Raw genomic sequence first — 13,524 nt, 5'->3', positions numbered from 1 at the left:
ATATATATATATATATATATATTCTATAATACACTGTCAAATTCATTTCTCTTACCATCGCTATCGTAATCTTTACGTTCTTTCCTCCTGTGTTTCTTATGATGCCTATGCTTCTCTGATTTTTCGCGGTCGGGCGTGTAGCTTCTGGAGCGACTGCGATGACGCTTCTTTTTGGCATCGCGAGATTTTTCAGTTTTGTGACGTTTGTTGGAGCCCATATTAGCGTTCTTGATTTAACGGTGCTATTGTCTTTTCTACTTCACGTTCAGGTACAGCTTCGTAGTAACTGATAATGATCTTACCGATGCAACTTACGTGCTCGTCGTACACTTATTAACCGAATTATCAACAATATCAGAACTCACAAAATCAGTAACAACACACCGACCGTGAGAATCGTGAGATATTACAAGATGCGTCGATATACCACGCACAATATACTTGTTTCCGCCTAGAATATATGTATATCCACCATTAAATTGAGTATGCGTGTTTCTGCGCATGCGTACAGTTACACATAGAGGAATGGTTCCCCTTTTACAATCGAATAAGAGGGGAATACTTGACTGTGATTAGTCAATTCTATAAGCTTATAGTTGGAAACAGAAATGAAAAGCACAGGCAATGTGAACAGGAAATAACAAATTTCAACCTATCAGAAATTATGTATACTAGAACGAACGCTTTTGATAAGAGATCTCTTTATTTCCTCTTCCTATTGTCTATACTTTTCATTAGATCTGTTCGCGTTGCATGAAATCCCCAAATATTTTTGTATTTAAGATTGATATATATTTTGCCTTGAAAAGAGCGAAGATGTCGAATGCCAAAGTGTAAACAACGCGAACAGGGTCTGTTTTTCATGAGTAATGTACTTTTGAAACTTAAAGTGAGATAGATATATGTTTGATATTTGTTTAAAGCGAGAAAGAGAGTTCTAGAACCAAAAAGATGCAGGAACAGAAACTGACCATAGATCTATTGTTTATTGTTTAAGAATGCGGAGGTTGGCAACACTGCTCTAGATATAGAACAGCAATAGTTCTTGGGAAAAAAAAGAGAATACATTCATTGTAATTGATGTGGATTATAATTTCTTATATATCGAATTGTTTGCAATGACGACGATAAAGAATCTGTCCAATGAGGTAATCTATATTATCCTGCAACAAAAAATCATTAGCATCGAGGATGTTGTGAGCTTCGGTTTAACATGCCGACGATTTCTCAATGTGATCTGTCACAATAACATGCTATGGCAAATGAAACTTTATGAAAGGTAACTTTGTCATTCTCTCGAAATTCTCATCATGATTTATTTAGACAAATTTGTCCAAAACTGCGCAATTCATATCTTTTAATTTCGTCAAAAAAATTTCCTCTGGTAAATTGACAAATGGTAAAAAATAACGAATGCGAACCCAACGAATATGTCAATTTGAAATTGATTATTCATAAATTTATACGACTAGTTAATATTTGGAGCTATTTCGAATTATTTTACGCTTACTCTACATAAGAATTTAATGACGAACGAAAACTATTGATATTTACTCCATAACTGATTTTCTTCATGTTGACACTTGATTTCTTGTGTTTGCATTAAACTTGATCATAACTTTTTTATGAATATATTTGAAGAGATTAAATATTTGGCGTTTTTCGTTCCAATTACTTATTGTTATTGTTTTGTCTTCAAGAACACAACAATTCCGATATTTCATATTTAATAACTAAATAAAAATTAAGATTAAGATAAATAAAAATAAGATTAAAAACGAATGATTAACAGTAGACCTTCTATAATAAGCCATTAATCATAAATTAGAAAGTTAAGAATAATAAAAATTGACCAATCACAGTTGTCAATTTTTACTTCTGATTTCTGACTTCTGATTTATGACTAATGGCTTATTATAGAAAGCCCATAATGTCTGTATTCTACAAAAAAAAAACGAAATGAGAAAGTTGTTATCGATGAACTTTCTGAACTGGTGCACATGTTGCAATAAGATGAAGTGAAACAATTCTGATACGTTTGTCTACTTTAACAATTCTGATACGTTTGTCTACTTTAACTTATTGCACTGTGTAAACAAGAATGAGAAATTAAAATAAACTGAAATTTTAATCCATCTAAATGCATACTTTAATATCATTCATGATCCTTTTTTAGTTCATTAGATGCAAAAATTTATTTAAGTTTAATTGAGTTGAGAAATTACATTTCAGAATTTTGAATTAAGCTGTATTCTCTCATAATACACTTAAAGAACTGAAATTTTTTTTTATTTTGAAAGGCATAGAAATGTGCGTCATGCAATTTCTATAGATAAATAAGAATGCATTAGGATTAAAAAAGATTTATTTCAATGTTTGCAAGTACATACTTCTTAAAATCTGAATTTATTTTAATCCATTTAATCCATTCTCATTTACAAGAACCATTTCAAAGAGTTTATCGATAAGGAATAGATAGGAAATTTTCCACAAAAGGAAAAAATAAATGTTGAAATTAGAAGTTAGAATTTTGAAGTTAGAATATTTACTGCTTTACAATGGTTTGGAGATTTTGTAATATGATCATACATTCAAATCGAGTGAGGAATTAAGGGCAAGATTAATTATATTAAAGAAATTAATCTTATAACAGTTGCAAAGTTTTTTCTTCTGAATAACAGTCATGTAATAAAGGATAATTTAGAGTTTACTAATTTAGAAACAATTAAAATAAATATATAAATATAAAATATAAATAAGGATTCTCAATTTTAAATAATAAAATCTAAATAAGAGTTTAGATAAGGCTAATGAGAGTCATAAGAATGTTATAAGAATGGGGAGATAGGAAAAGCAGATAATAATCCTCAGGTGTTGCTGGTTATTTTCAATTTATTTCGAACATTTCAGCTCTTTTTAAGCTTGCTCTTAATGGAAGATCTATGATTTTGTATTTGCTGAAGAAGATTCCAAAAGGAGTTGAAATGTTCGAAATAAATTGAAGATAATCAGCAATACCTGAAGATTATCTGCTTCTCTTATCTCTTTGCTCTTATAACAGAGAGAGAATTTTATGATTCTCATTACTTCTGAACTCTTATTTAAATTTTAATAATTTAGTGATTATATATTTTTTAAATAACTGAAAAATGCATGCAAATGAACTTTGAATTGTAATTGTTTACAATTGTTATTTTATATGATTACAAATATATTCTTTTTGTATAATAATTAATAAAAATAAGGAATTTTGTCTACAATGAATACAAATAATGAATTTTGTATACAATAATGTATACGAATAATGGCAGATTTTATAATGAGTGATACAAATTTGATGTATTTATAATCGCATTATTTATTACAGAATAATGATTTCAGTTTTAGTTTTAATTGTTACTCTGTACAATTTTTTTTTAAATTTATAATTTTTTAATGATGCCCTTAAAATTTTTGAAAATAACGAAGTATTTCTGGTTATAATGCTAGATGGCCTCATATAAAAAGAATTTATGACAAACGGATACAAAATAAAGAAAACATAAATTTTAAAGATGACGTAAAAACAAGTATAAAATGTAGAAATGAATTAAGGAATCACTTGTTGTTAATGTCCAAGAGATTCTTTCAAAAAGACAATTTTTCCGAAAGTGACATGGAACATTTCGATGCACTATTCTGTCCAAATATGGGTGCTCACATTATGAATTACCATTTTCTTAAGGATGAAATGATACATCTGATTACAATGTCCTCACTGTAAGATTTATTAAATTATTAATATTGTAGATGTAACATAACACAAATGTAAATGGATTAATTGTACAATTAATGTACATTTATTTTTCAGATTACCTGATTGTAATTTAACACATAAATATTACAGCAAAGAACTTCTTCTATATTTACAGCAGCGTCATACAAAGGATGTATGGCAGGAATTTATAAGTTATCCCAAAGAACAGCAACTTCTAGAAAAAGCAGCTACTATTGTAGCACAATGGTATCAACCTCAAAAACATATCTTTTATTTTGATGTGGAAGCATCACTGGATAATATTGCACAATTGGTATTGGAGCGCCTTAAAAAGGTTCATTGGGACCATCCAATATTCTCAACGCCTGCTAAGCAGTTTTCTTTTTGGAAAAATAATAACATTAACGACAATCAATGGAGCAAGAAGGAAGAAAAACAGATAATAAATATGCTTCAAATAGTTTTATTTGACGAATTAGGCTTCTCTGGAGCTTTAGCTTCAAATCTTTTATATAAACTGGAGGACATTCTTATAGATTGCGTAAGATATAAATTATGATATATTACAATTACATCATGAGCATATTTTTATATTCATATTGTTATTTATATTCTTATTTATATTGTTATGTTAATATAAAAATGTAAAATGTCAATATCTTTCTATATATACAGGATGTTCCAGATTTCACGTAATATCCGTTAGCAGATTTCTCACCAGAAATCATTTCAAGACGAAAATTCTATCAAAATGTCGAGGTTATAGTAGTTTTTAAATGAAAAGAGTTTAAATTTATCCAATTTAACTGTTCGAAATTCGTGCACATTGTACAATAGTCAAGATATTTTCAAACATCAATTCTATTTTACTTTTCTAAATCTTCATTACTGTACGATGTGCCATGTCTGATTGCGCGAATTTCAAATTCTGTTGGTTGAATTTAAATTCTTTTTATTTAAAAACTACTAACCTCTATATTTTAGTGTTAGGATTTTCATCTCGAAATAATCTCAAGAATCTGCTATTAATGAGCATCGCGCGAAGTCTGGAATATTTTTTTACATACGCATGCACGCGCGCGCGCGCGCGCGCACGCACACACACACACACACACACACACACACACACACACAGAGAGAGAGAGAGAGAGAGAGAGAGAGAGAGAGAGAGAGAGAGAGAGAGTAATGTAATTTGCAATATTCAGGTTTTAGAAAACAAAGTTGGTGATGCAGTATCTCTGGCAATAATATTCCAGAGTATAGCAAGGAGACTTGGTGTACGCTGTGATTTAGTAGCATTTCCTACTCACTTCTTTTTAAGTTGGAAGCCAAAATCGTAAGTATAATTTAGAAGCATTTAATTTATCAGACTTATCATATATTTATATATTAATACAAAATCATAAATCATAAATAAAATTTTGTGATCATATTCCTAATAAAAAAAAGAACAAATATTTCTATAAACATAAAATCGCAAATGTTTCGAAATAACAGATAAAAATATTTGAAATAATGCGCCAATGTATACATCCACTTCAGGTATGTATGGAAAATGATGAAAGATACTATTTTTTGTAAACAAAAAAATAATTCTGAAAAATTTCAAATATCATTATTTGATATTATTTATATCCATTATTTTAACAATGAAGCATTTGCGAGCCTAGTTCATAGAAACATTCGTTCTATATTTTTGTCCAGAAACATATTCAAGATTTGTAAGACATCTTGTGCATATATCATATAGACATATATATCTATAAATGTATACGCTTATGTGAACTACATATCCTTTTTTTATTATACCTATAGTATTACAGAAAAATCTGAAGATGAAGAATATTTCTATATTGACATCTTGCATGGTGGAGCCATTGTGGGTAGAAACGATTGTCCCAAAACTCGTGGTAGAAGATGTCCCATCGAAAATTTTAATAAACACAATGAGATTAGTCCTACAGAGGTCATTATTTATATATCTTATCAAATTTAGAAATAAGTAGTAAAAATATAGATTATCACAGATAAATCAACACGGAATAAACCAATAAGACATACGTTATATGTAAAAGAGAGTTATATATGAAAAAATTAATTTTTCCATTTGTTGCATTGTTAGTTTATTTACATTTTCGTTTTAAGGTCGTGTTGCGGATGATTTATCATTTACAAATGGTTAATCCTAACTATCAACATTATCAAGATAGAACTCTGCAAATACGCTCATTGATGGAATTCCGCTATATGATAAATCCATATGATATAGACGGGATTCAAGCACTAGGTCGTCATTATATGCAAAATCAAATGAATTTATCAGGTCTCCTAATCTCACTACAAAAGATACTGGTATATAAATTTAATTTATATATAAATCAAATTCTGACTTATTTTCATAAAATTTCTCTTTTTTTTTATGCAAACTTGTTTTTCCGCAATACGATAAGAATTGATTGTTTAATATAAGAATGATTGCTAATATGAATAAAAGGAAAATTTTTTTAATTTCTTATATATTTGTTGTATAAACAAACTTTGAGCCATGATATATTAATTTTCATATATTTGTACATTAATGAACTGTACAGGAAGTGTTTTGAGTGTTTAAACTTTGTTTTTCTATATATGCAGGACAGTAACAGAATATCTATGGAAGCAATTCGAGCTGAAGAACTACTAAATAAATTTAAACTTTATATGCAGAAAAAAATAGTATGTATTTATGATAATTTATAATGAAAAATATGCAATTTACATATATAAAGCCCACTTTATACTTCGTGACACAATTCTATTTCTAATTTTATGTATGAAATTATAAATATAATTATAGATGAGAAAGAAATTCTTGTATTGAAGTTTTTCATTTATATTTATATTGATAAAATCCATTTATTTATCCGACAAGACTATTTATATTCAAAGTGCTTAGAAATTTTCAGTTTTCATTACAGTAGCTATACAATTAATCAATCACATACTTACACTGCGCACATTTAATATCTTTTTTTTATTTCTAAAAATAAAACATTATAATTCTAACATTATGATTCTGATAGATTTACATATTTTCTGTATTACTCGATGTTTAAAATTTATAAATAAAATTCTATTATGAATTATAAAGTGAGCTTTAGATATAAGCGTAATACGTTAATGCTCGCTGCAATTATACTGAATGAATAAATATTTTAACTCATTTCATGAATTAATTAAAATATCATATTAATACATAACTAATAATTGCAACTTGAATATGAAAACTTTTGAAAACAGTAAAAGTTTATGAGGTAATAAATATATAAAAAAAGATGTTGGTTAACATTGTGAGAGACCTACATTTTTCAGACTCGGCCATCACTTGAAAATATCAGTCCGCCAAAAGCAAGATATAATATAAAATATGCAGTTGGAATGATTGTGACTTTCAAAAAGCATGTACCAAATTATACAGGCGTGATTTTTGGATGGGATAAAACATTTAATTTACGAGATCTACCTAATCCAGAACTGAAGATAATAGATATGTTAGAATTTAATTCTGTAACACAACCATTTTACTTTATCCTTAGTGAAGACGGTAATAAGTATTATGCTGCCGAAGGTACAAACAAATTACTAGGTGTGTGTGTGTGTGTGTGTGTGTGTGTGTGTGTGCGTGCGTGCGTGCGTGCGTGTGTGTGTGTGTGTGTGTACTTTTATAATGTCATTTATATGCATATAAGTGCGATATAAATAAAGAAATTTTTCTATTTTAGATTCTTTAATAGAGACATGTCCACCAAGATGGATTGAGCACAACGAGATTGGCCGATATTTTTGCAGATTTGCAGGATCCCATTATGTACCTAACGAAGTATTAAAAAGACAGTATATGTTTGACGAACTTGTTCTCGATAGGCTTTATTAGAGAGAAATGGTTCATTATCTACATCTTTAGTCTCTTTTTTTTTAAATACTGTTGTGATTAAAAATTGTAAAGTACGCTGCTTTTCATTAAACAAATCATTATATTTAAAATAATCTCATCACAATAACTAATTAACCAAATGCGATATTTTAGTCACTGAACGCTTATTTATATAATACATGAAGAAATGTACGAAGAGATTGTTTTAAAAATAGAAAAACTGTGATGATTATTATAAAACAATATTTTTCTAAAGAATGTATATATTTTGTATAAGGAGAAAAAAATGAAATTTATACATAAATATTTAATAAATATATATTTTATGTCGCAAAGCGCGATTCATTTTTTATATTTAAAAGAATCTTATTAAAGTGATTTCGGCAAAACTTAACTTTAACGAAACTTAATCAGCAATTAATTCTTCCAATTTTATGTCTATTTCTATTTTGTATTGTAATTTGATTGAGTTTAACTTGTTTTTTATCTTTTTGTTTTAAGAATTATTTAAAAAATAGATAAAGTTTGAATTACTAAGATTGAAACTAAGATTAATAGATACTGATAAATAATTAGCGTTTTTGATTAAAGCAAAGAATAAATAGAGAATTATGATTTTCTAACTTACCGACTTAAAAATTTAAAAAAAATAAAACTTACACGAGATGATTTTTCTTTTCGAAATAAATTCTATGTATGAGAATACATGAACTTATGTACAAATAATAATAGAAAAATCGAAAATAGTTTTCTTATGAATGTTTCTTATGAATTTAAAATATCAAATCCATGATCACGTGATAAGAGACAGCCATCAGAAGCCATGACGTCAAAATGTGTACATTTCTAAAAACACCGTCATGATACTCGGCAACACGCGTTATATCTTATATACAGAAGAAAATATAAATAATTCAGATAGAAGATACGTATTTCTAGAAAAAAAAGGTGAAAGAAGAAAAGATAGTACAATCCAAAGGGGACAGGCATTCATAACGGAAGAAGAAACGAGCACTTGTGACTATCTCCTCTATGACTTTATTCATTTTGATTCACGCATTTTGACACACTTATATAGATCTGTTGAAGACATGTTTTGTAAAATTGTTGATATAAATTTTGGCAGAATTGGAAAAACCAGCAGAAATACAACAGGATCTGTGTAAAATGATGATAGATTGATTGATGGTAGATTGTATGAATCGAGTAGAATCTGTCATTTCGTAATCATTAGCTGGCGATAGCCAAGTTACTCGAGATTTGATGGGTATTTATTAATTGTAATCTTCGAAAGTTCATACATTCTCTATAGCAAGGGTCTCAAAAATGAAATTTAAAAACTACTGCCTTTTTCCTATTTTATTCGTATGTGGATTTTTTTATTATCTAATAAAGATCAAGAATAACTTAGGATATGATTAATGTGATGCTACAAATGCTTTAAAACATTTTATATTAGTCAATTTATAAAATTCTTTCTCTTGATTGGTCCATCAAACGCTTCAAAGCATTTGTAGCGAGACTTTGACTACAGCCTCAGTCAATCTTGCAAAATTTCTTTGTAAATATATCTAAGTAGTGAATTGTATGCATCTTCGATCTCTCTTTGAGATTATATAATGCCTCCTTTAAAATTTTAAACAATACATGAAAATTTTATCAATATCGATTTATTAAGGATCTGACAAAATTAATATGGGAATAGTAAATGACAGTTACAATTTAAATTTTAATTATTTTATGCAATATATCCCAGAGCAGGATTGAATGAATTATAAATCACCGGTGTTGAATAAATAATATTCCATTTGAACGATTATAGAATGACAGACTCTGTTGGCAATCTGCTATCAGATTATTCTGGCAGGACATAAGCTGTAATGTATAAGTGTTTGTAATATGGCATTTGTTCTTTTAACATTCAGAACAACAAGAATATACATCATGCGTGAAACAGAATACATATATATAGATATCAATTTCCCGCAATATATATTTTGTTTGAATCTTCTAGCGAATTACTAGTATACTTTGCTTAATGTTTTGTTTGATATATATAAGTTTAAGAATAAATAAGTTTCTTTATTTCAGAATAAAATATTTAAGTTTATTTTTTATCGTTACATTTTTTCAGATAAATATATATACATTAAATTTTATATTTCTGATTTTAGTACTATGCCGGTTTTGCCTGCAAATTCAAAGCACTTATCCCATGATGCTCATCCGACGAATCCATACAAGAATGATATTGTGTTAAGTTATCATGACTACTTACTCAGAACATCGGATGTTGCATTACTGGAGAGAAATGACTGGCTTAATGATATAATAATAGGATTCTATTTCGAATATCTGAATCAACAATATAGGAAGGATAATAAAAGCCAATTATTATTTATCGGGCCCGAAGTAGCCCAGTTATTAAAGATGCAAGATTCTTCACAATATAATATATTTCTGGATCCTATTGAAGCTACAAATTATGATTTTATATTCTTCCCTCTTAATGACTGTGATAGCAACGAGGCAGGTGGCTCACATTGGAGCTTATTAGTATATTCTCGTATGGAAAAAATGTGTTATCATTTCGATTCGTCAAGCGGTATTAATGGCTTCTCCGCGAAAAAACTTGCACGGAAAGTGACAAAATATTTTCTTGAGAAACAGGAGAGAAAATATATTGAAATGGATTGTCCGCAACAAAATAATAACTACGATTGCGGTTTATATGTTTTATGTTTAGCAGATATAATATCTAGACACGCTATAAAAAATTCTAAAGTAAGCGATTGTGATTGTAGTATCGTTCCAGAAATGGTTTCGAAAAAACGTAGCAATTTATTAAAATTAATTTATGATTTGAAAAGTACATCTAATAATGCATAGCAGAATCTAGCTACAATATGTGGTATTAGTGATTATAATTTACTTATATAACAAATTTTACTAATGCTCTAAAGTACTAATATTCTTTAATTTTTTTCTATTATTTTTTTTGACATTTACTTATATAATTATTTGACATTAATATACCAAAAATACTTCAAATTTTTTCATAAAAGTTCATTCTTGTTTTAAATAAATAAAATTTCAAAATTTTATGTCATTTATCAAAAGAAAAAGATGTAACGAGTTAAATATCTCTCTGTATCTTAAAAGCAATTCTTTAAGATTAGGAAATGTTAGAAAATCTATTGTATCAATTATATCTATTGTATAAATAACATGCACAACAGTATAAAATGCAATGTGATTAGTTGTTGAAGTCCATTTAATCAAATAATAATTAATTTGGACGAATTCAGTACAAAGTAACGCGTAACTATATAAGAGCGACTTATAATTAGCGAGAGATCCCAATCCGTATCTTATGTTTCGATTTTCAAGAGATTGCTTAAAGAATTGAAAAAAAAAGAGTATGAAGTGACTTGTAACCCCAAAATGACTTTTGGGAACAATAAAACTGATATATACAATACAAATGTGAAAGTTTTTTATTTAAGCTTATAAGTCTAATACTAATAAAAAAAAAGTAAATTAATATACTTAAGAGAGAAATGTGCATATATACATGTATATATATATTTACAAAAAGTACATAAAAGTGAAACAAATAATTAATAATTTTTTGAAGTACAATCTTAGCAAATACATTCTTAATAATAAAAAAATCATCAGTAAAACTGAAGAAGTTTTAAGTCGATATTTTTTGAACATATGTACACATTTATGGTAACGTCCCGTTTGATCATGTTGTGATTGACCACAGTTATTCTAGTGCCTAGTTTTTTCGAGACTCTGTGAGTGGCTTGTGATCAATTACAAAGTAGTCAAACGACTCTCGCCCCATATTTATACATATCTGCAACTACATCTGATGTAAAATTAATTTATAGATGGCTATAGTAAGATGCATGAATTACCATATCCCGTGTAATATCCTTTACAGACTTGCAACCTAAACATGATTTTTGAAATATTTCATTAAATTAATCAAAACATTAATGTAAAAATTTATGCATTATTTTACCAGTTAATGCGAATGCAGAATCAATTTCTTTCCTCATAAGTTCAAGAATCTCGTAAGCACCTTTCTCGCCATTATATGCCAAGCCCCATAGCATCGGTCTGCCAATAAATACCTGCAAAAAAATATGATTAACTAAATTTGGACAAAAATATGCAAGTGAAAACTTTATATAGCAGTAAAAAAACTTTGAACAGTAATATGTCTATAAATTAAACGAAACCTATTTATATATAATTTTATTTTGTGTGTGTGTGTGTGTGTGTGTGTGTGTGTATTTAATGAATACCATTTTTGCACCCAATGCCAATGCTTTAAACACGTCAATGCCTTGCATCACTCCACCATCCATATAGATTTCAACTTTATCTCCTACGGCTTTGCTTATTTCAGGTAAAACTTCAATCTGTGAATACAATTATTTCAATATTTTACGTACCGTATATACTATATAATCTTCTAAATGTTTAATACTCTAAATTGTTTAACTATACTCTAAATTTTCAATATCGAAAGCTATTTAAGAAATTAACCAACCGTTGCTGGAACACTATCTATCTGACGCGCACCATGATTTGATACTATGATGGCATCAGCCCCATTTTCCACGGCTAAACGTGCATCCTCTACTGTTAATACTCCTTTAAGAATTACCGGTAGTGTTGTAATTCTACAACAAATTTGATTCAAATTGGTATTTGATTTGCTCGTTGCATGGTAAAAGATGCCTGTATTCATATAATCAGACCTTGTACTTAAGACTTCCTTAAATTTATCTTTAGATGCTCAATAGCCAATAAAATAATTTGTAGAGCATCTGAAGATAAATTTAAGGAAGCCTTAAATATAAAACCTGATTGTAAATACGGGCATTACTGCTCCAAAATGTCGAGATAAGGAAAGTTCACAAACAATGATATGCAGATACCTTTTAAGCCATTTTACGTCATCCCAGGAAAGAGATGTATCGAACAGTGCAGTAACATATTCATTAAGACCAGAGCCGGTCTTCGCTGAATTTATTCGTTTCGATAAATCACCTTGGAAATTTGCGAATCTAAAGCAAAAACGTAAAATTCTATTTTTACCGTATATTATTATAAATTTCATTTTAAAATAAATTTATAATACATTTATAATACTTTTAAAATACATAATGTGGGATTGACTATTTCATTGTGTCTATTATCTGTTTATTATCTATTTTAAATTTATAAAGTTAACTAATTTTTTGTATTTATAAACATTGAAAAATCTAATCTTTTTATGATAGATTAGCTTTGAAAAATAAAAAATGAAAATACTTTTTTTTTATTTTGTACATAGAACTCTTACAAAGCTGCCGTTAATTATCTCTTTGTATTCTTTACAGTTAATAGCAATTTACTAACTCATACTGCTTATCTACGTATTTTTATATAAATACATTTGCTGCACATTCAATATATTCAATATTTTCTATACACCTCTAAATGCTTACCTCAAATGATTAGGCAGTGAAAATTTGTTTCTCAAATCGGCGCGTCGATCACCAAAAATTGGCGCATCGATAGTAAGAACCAGCGCTTTGAAACCAGCACGTTCGGCGCGTCTTATCAAATTTAAGGTAACATTCCTATCAGTATAAATATAGAGTTGGAGCCACTTTATACCCTTCGGTGCAGCTTCTGCCACTTCCTCTATACTGCTCGTGGCTATCGTCGAAAGAGTGAAAATCGTTCCTGCTGCTTGAGCAGCTACAAATAGATAAAAGTGACAAAACTATTTACAGTAAAAAAAATTTAAATAATGTATCTATAATTAATTGAATAAAGCTGTCCGAAT

The 13,524-nt window shown here is 28.4% G+C and overlaps 4 protein-coding genes across 5 annotated transcripts in view; 2 read left to right on the top strand and 2 right to left on the bottom strand.

The window, feature by feature from the left end:
• The window catches only part of LOC108685390 (U4/U6.U5 tri-snRNP-associated protein 1), a 5,975-nt gene extending 5,519 nt beyond the window's left edge, over positions 1 to 456 (bottom strand). For both annotated transcript variants that reach the window (XR_001931666.1, XM_018190151.1), the window contains exon 1: positions 56 to 456. Coding sequence is in view for 1 of the 2 variants with exons in the window: in XM_018190151.1 (XP_018045640.1) it covers positions 56 to 218 (163 nt within the window). In the remaining variant the exon portion in view is untranslated. The remainder of the gene's footprint in view (positions 1 to 55) is intronic.
• Positions 457 to 825: 369 nt separating this feature from the next.
• On the top strand, positions 826 to 7,827 carry LOC108685524 (F-box only protein 21-like). Its single transcript, XM_018190360.1, has 10 exons — positions 826 to 851; positions 998 to 1,279; positions 3,490 to 3,759; positions 3,851 to 4,298; positions 4,963 to 5,093; positions 5,573 to 5,723; positions 5,903 to 6,109; positions 6,392 to 6,472; positions 7,109 to 7,364; positions 7,519 to 7,827. The coding sequence occupies exons 2-10, from the start codon at positions 1,119 to 1,121 to the stop codon at positions 7,668 to 7,670; spliced, it is 1,857 nt and encodes a 618-aa protein (XP_018045849.1). The 5' UTR covers positions 826 to 851; positions 998 to 1,118; the 3' UTR covers positions 7,671 to 7,827.
• Positions 7,828 to 8,409: 582 nt separating this feature from the next.
• LOC108685527 (sentrin-specific protease 8-like) lies at positions 8,410 to 11,155 on the top strand. Its single transcript, XM_018190364.1, has 2 exons — positions 8,410 to 8,687; positions 9,845 to 11,155. The coding sequence occupies exon 2, from the start codon at positions 9,849 to 9,851 to the stop codon at positions 10,557 to 10,559; it is 711 nt and encodes a 236-aa protein (XP_018045853.1). The 5' UTR covers positions 8,410 to 8,687; positions 9,845 to 9,848; the 3' UTR covers positions 10,560 to 11,155.
• Positions 11,156 to 11,418: 263 nt separating this feature from the next.
• LOC108685526 (hydroxyacid oxidase 1) overlaps positions 11,419 to 13,524 on the bottom strand; it is a 12,039-nt gene continuing 9,933 nt past the window's right edge. The window contains exons 4-9 of the mRNA XM_018190363.1: positions 13,181 to 13,436; positions 12,629 to 12,757; positions 12,238 to 12,370; positions 11,990 to 12,106; positions 11,704 to 11,815; positions 11,419 to 11,631 (exon numbers count right to left, since the gene is read on the bottom strand). Of these exons, the coding sequence (XP_018045852.1) occupies positions 11,564 to 11,631; positions 11,704 to 11,815; positions 11,990 to 12,106; positions 12,238 to 12,370; positions 12,629 to 12,757; positions 13,181 to 13,436 (815 nt within the window). The 3' untranslated portion in view covers positions 11,419 to 11,563. The remainder of the gene's footprint in view (positions 11,632 to 11,703; positions 11,816 to 11,989; positions 12,107 to 12,237; positions 12,371 to 12,628; positions 12,758 to 13,180; positions 13,437 to 13,524) is intronic.

Source organism: Atta colombica, unplaced genomic scaffold (genome assembly GCF_001594045.1).
Source record: "Atta colombica isolate Treedump-2 unplaced genomic scaffold, Acol1.0 scaffold153, whole genome shotgun sequence".
Taxonomy (NCBI): Eukaryota; Metazoa; Arthropoda; class Insecta; order Hymenoptera; family Formicidae; genus Atta; species Atta colombica.
This window is presented reverse-complemented; position numbering and strand designations above follow the sequence as displayed.

Excerpts from the sequence above, each read along its gene's own strand:
- LOC108685524 (XM_018190360.1), top strand. The coding sequence starts at position 1,119 with ATGACGACGATAAAGAATCTGTCCAATGAGGTAATCTATATTATCCTG. Across the intron at positions 1,280-3,489 it reads CAAATGAAACTTTATGAAAG|ATGGCCTCATATAAAAAGAA; the intron begins GTAACTTTGTCA and ends TTATAATGCTAG. Across the intron at positions 5,094-5,572 it reads TTAAGTTGGAAGCCAAAATC|TATTACAGAAAAATCTGAAG; the intron begins GTAAGTATAATT and ends TTATACCTATAG.
- LOC108685527 (XM_018190364.1), top strand. The coding sequence starts at position 9,849 with ATGCCGGTTTTGCCTGCAAATTCAAAGCACTTATCCCATGATGCTCAT.